General features: G+C 38.4%; 1 protein-coding gene across 1 annotated transcript in view; it reads right to left on the bottom strand.

Annotated features, from left to right (window-relative positions):
- Positions 1–777: 777 nt before the first annotated feature.
- LOC112071272 (SLAM family member 9-like) overlaps positions 778–3487 on the bottom strand; it is a 24847-nt gene continuing 22137 nt past the window's right edge. Inside the window, exons 2-5 of the mRNA XM_024138740.2 lie at positions 1783–2097; positions 1278–1559; positions 1025–1144; positions 778–869 (exon numbers count right to left, since the gene is read on the bottom strand). Of these exons, the coding sequence (XP_023994508.1) occupies positions 778–869; positions 1025–1144; positions 1278–1559; positions 1783–2097 (809 nt within the window). The remainder of the gene's footprint in view (positions 870–1024; positions 1145–1277; positions 1560–1782; positions 2098–3487) is intronic.

Genomic DNA, 3487 nt, shown 5'->3' with positions numbered 1-3487 from the left:
TGTTGAGATGTGTCTGTTACTTGAACTCTGTGAAGCATTTATTTGGGCTGCAATCTGAGGTGCAGTTAACTCTACTGAACTTATCCTCTGCAGCAGAGGTAACTCTGGGCCTTCCTTTCCTGTGGCGGTCCTCATGAGAGCCAGTTTCATCATAGAGCTTGATGGTTTATGCGACTGCACTTGAAGAAACTTTCAAAGTAATTTAATTTTCCGCATTGACTGACCTTCATGCCTTTAAGTAATGATGGACTGTCGTTTCTCTTTGCTTATTTAAGCTGTTTTTGCCATAATATGGACTTGGTATTTTACCAAATAGGGCTATCTTCTGTATACCACTCCTACCTTGTCACAAAACAACTGATTGGCTCAAATGCATAAAGAAGGAAAGAAATTCCACAAATGAACATTTAACAAGGCAGACCTGTTAATTGAAATGCATTCCAGGTGCCTACCTCATAAAGCTGGTTGAGAGAATGTCAAGACTGTGCAAAGCCGTCATCAAGGCAACTAGTGGCTACTTTGTAGAATCTCAGATATAAAATATATTTGGGTTTGTTTAACACTTTTGTGTCATAGTTTTGATGTCTTCACTATTATTTTACAATTTAGAAAATAGTAAAATAAAGTAAAACCCTTGAATGAGTAGGTGTCCAAACACACAATTTTATTTATATAAAAATGAGTTGCCCATCCCTGCTACACAGTATATGATATTAACAGGAGTTTCTGTCATTTAGAATTCATAAATGTTCCACTAACTGAATTTGATTTATTGCATCAAGAATGACACAGTATCAGTGATGGTAAATATCTGCGGTATCTTACCCTGACTGAAGCATACTCTGTGTTCATGATGTCCTTTTTGTCACCTGTAAACAAACCACAAAAATCCAATTAAGTTTCGCTATGAGTGCTGTATATATAGTGAAATCATTACAACCTGTTATCAACAGTATTCACATTGGTTTAATTCATATAATGAGGTTACTGTATTAAGAGTGATCCTGCAGCAAGAACAACTTACTTTTATTCAGCATTCGCCAAGCAAACAGGGCACATCCAACAAAAATAATGATGATGATGATGATGATGATGATGCCGACTTTGACATTGTAGTCGTGGTCCTCTTTGTCCCGCTCTGTTTCTGCAATACAGTGACAGAAAAATTGCAACGTCAACATAGGATATAACATATAATCTAGTCTAGTGTGTATGTGTGCGTGTGAGTGTGTGCATCCACGAGTGTTTGTGTATGCATGCATGGGTGCGTGTCTTACTAGATTTGGATGCACAAATAGTTTCGATCTCCTTTGTGTCAGGGGCCCAGCTGACTTGGTTGCTGTGGTTACAGATGATGGAAGCCCCTGCCACATAGACAGAGAGCAGGGGGACAGTGGAGGTCTCAGACCCTCTACTCTCTCCTCCCACCTGAGAGCAGGTGCTGCTGTTACAGCTGGAGGTGACAGAGGTGTTCTGACCTCTGCAGGTCACAGTCACATTACAGATGCCATTGATGGAGGCGACAGAGTCCACTGTCAGGACTGGAGGCTCAACTCTCTCTGGAAACAAGCAGATAAATAAACATGGTTAGATCACACACACACACAAAATGGCTGATCATTTTTCTAGTCACCATTTACTGTTGTTGACTATTTTCTGTACTTCAAACTGCAGTAAATTAGAGTAAATTTAACCTGAGATAGATTTCACATTTCATTTTTGATTGCTAAGCCACTGTAACCATATCGATACAAAGAGAGGGAGTGGAGAAGGACAACCTACCTTGAACTGATATCTGGTACTTGGCAACATCTTTGTTTTCGTCACCACTCGCTCGTGCGTCATAAAGTCCACTGTCTCCTTCCTGTAGGTTCTTCAGTAGTAGAGAGAAGTTTCCCTTATAAAACTCAACCCTGCCTTGGTATTTAGTGTATACTTTCACTGTTGATGATTCATTGGAGTATTTTACTAAATTCTGAGATTTGTTAAACGTCCACTTTAAATCCTCAATATTATTTAGTTTAGCATATCCTTGGACATCCAGATGAACATTTAGTCCCTTCAGCAGAAACAGTTTCAGAGTCTCAGTGCTGGATTCTGAAATAAAGAGACAGAAAACTTAATGTAAAAATGAAACAGTTTATCAAAAACACACAAACAAAAAGAAGAAGGTGATTCAATGTACAAATGTAAGGCAGCTGCAATAGGACTGTGTGTTTGCTCAACATTTTCTACATTTTGTTGTGTTACAGCCTGAATTTAAAATGGACTAAATTATGATTTGTTTAAATCATTGGTCTACACACAATACCCCATAATGTCAAAGTGGAATTATGTTTTTTGAAGAATTTAGCAAAGTAATTAAAACTGAAAAGCTGAAGTGTCTTGAGTCAATAAGTGTTCAACCCCTTTGTTATGGAAAGCCTAAATAAGTTCAGAAGTAAAAATGTGTATAACAAGTCACATAATAAGTTGCATGGACTCACTCTCTGTGCAATAATAGTGTTTAGAAGACAATGAATGTTCCTGAGTGGCCGAGTTACAGTTTTGACCTAAATCTATTTGAAAATCTATGGCAAGACCTGAAAATGTTTGTTTTGCAATGATCAGCAACCAATTTGACAGAGCTTGAAGAATTTTGAAAATCATTTTAAAAATCAAAGAAAGCTTTTAGAGACTTGCCCAGAAAGACTCACAACTGTAAGTGTAACAGTATAACTTTAAACCGTCCCCTCGCCCATACCCGGGCGCGAACCAGGGACCCTCTGCACACATCAACAACAGTCACCCACGAAGCATCGTTACCCATCGCTCCACAAAAGCCAGAGCAAGGGGAAACCCTACTTAAGTCTCAGAGCAAGTGACGTAACCGATTGAAACGCTATTAGCGCGTACCCGCTAACTAGCTAGCCATTTCACATCCGTTACATAAGGGAACTCCCCCCTCAATTGTACTAAATAACATGGCAAGTTATTGGCAGAGAGCGGACCATATACACGATGGACAAATACACTACTTCTGGCGGTGGTTCATCCAAAGTTGATGGCAAATGCCATATTGCAAATGAGCTGTGTAAAACTCCAAAAATCCTAGAGTGGGCGAGTGCGCTCTAGCCTAATTTTTCATAGGCCTATTGTAACGCAAGTCAAGACCCAAGAGAAAAATTTTGAAAGTTTTGGCAAAAACGTATCACCCCCTTAAAAAAGTGCTTTCTGGACCGTTTTTCGAAATTCTTTCGATTTTTAAATGTCAATTACACATGTGTAAGAACTGTATGAAAATACTTGTCAAATTTTATTAACATGATTTTTTTTTTTAAATGTTTATTTGTACTTAACTTCTTATGGCTGCAGGGGCAGTATTGAGTAACTAGGAAAAAGGTGCCAATTTCAAACGGCCTCGTACTCAATTCTTGCTCGTACAATATGCATATTATTATTACTATTGGATAGAAAACACTCTCTAGTTTCTAAAACCGTTTGAATT

The sequence above is a fragment of the Salvelinus sp. IW2-2015 genome, unplaced genomic scaffold, assembly GCF_002910315.2.
Source record: "Salvelinus sp. IW2-2015 unplaced genomic scaffold, ASM291031v2 Un_scaffold1566, whole genome shotgun sequence".
Classification (NCBI taxonomy): domain Eukaryota; kingdom Metazoa; phylum Chordata; class Actinopteri; order Salmoniformes; family Salmonidae; genus Salvelinus; species Salvelinus sp. IW2-2015.
Note: the sequence above shows the minus strand (reverse complement) of the source record. Positions and strands in the feature narration are given on the sequence as shown.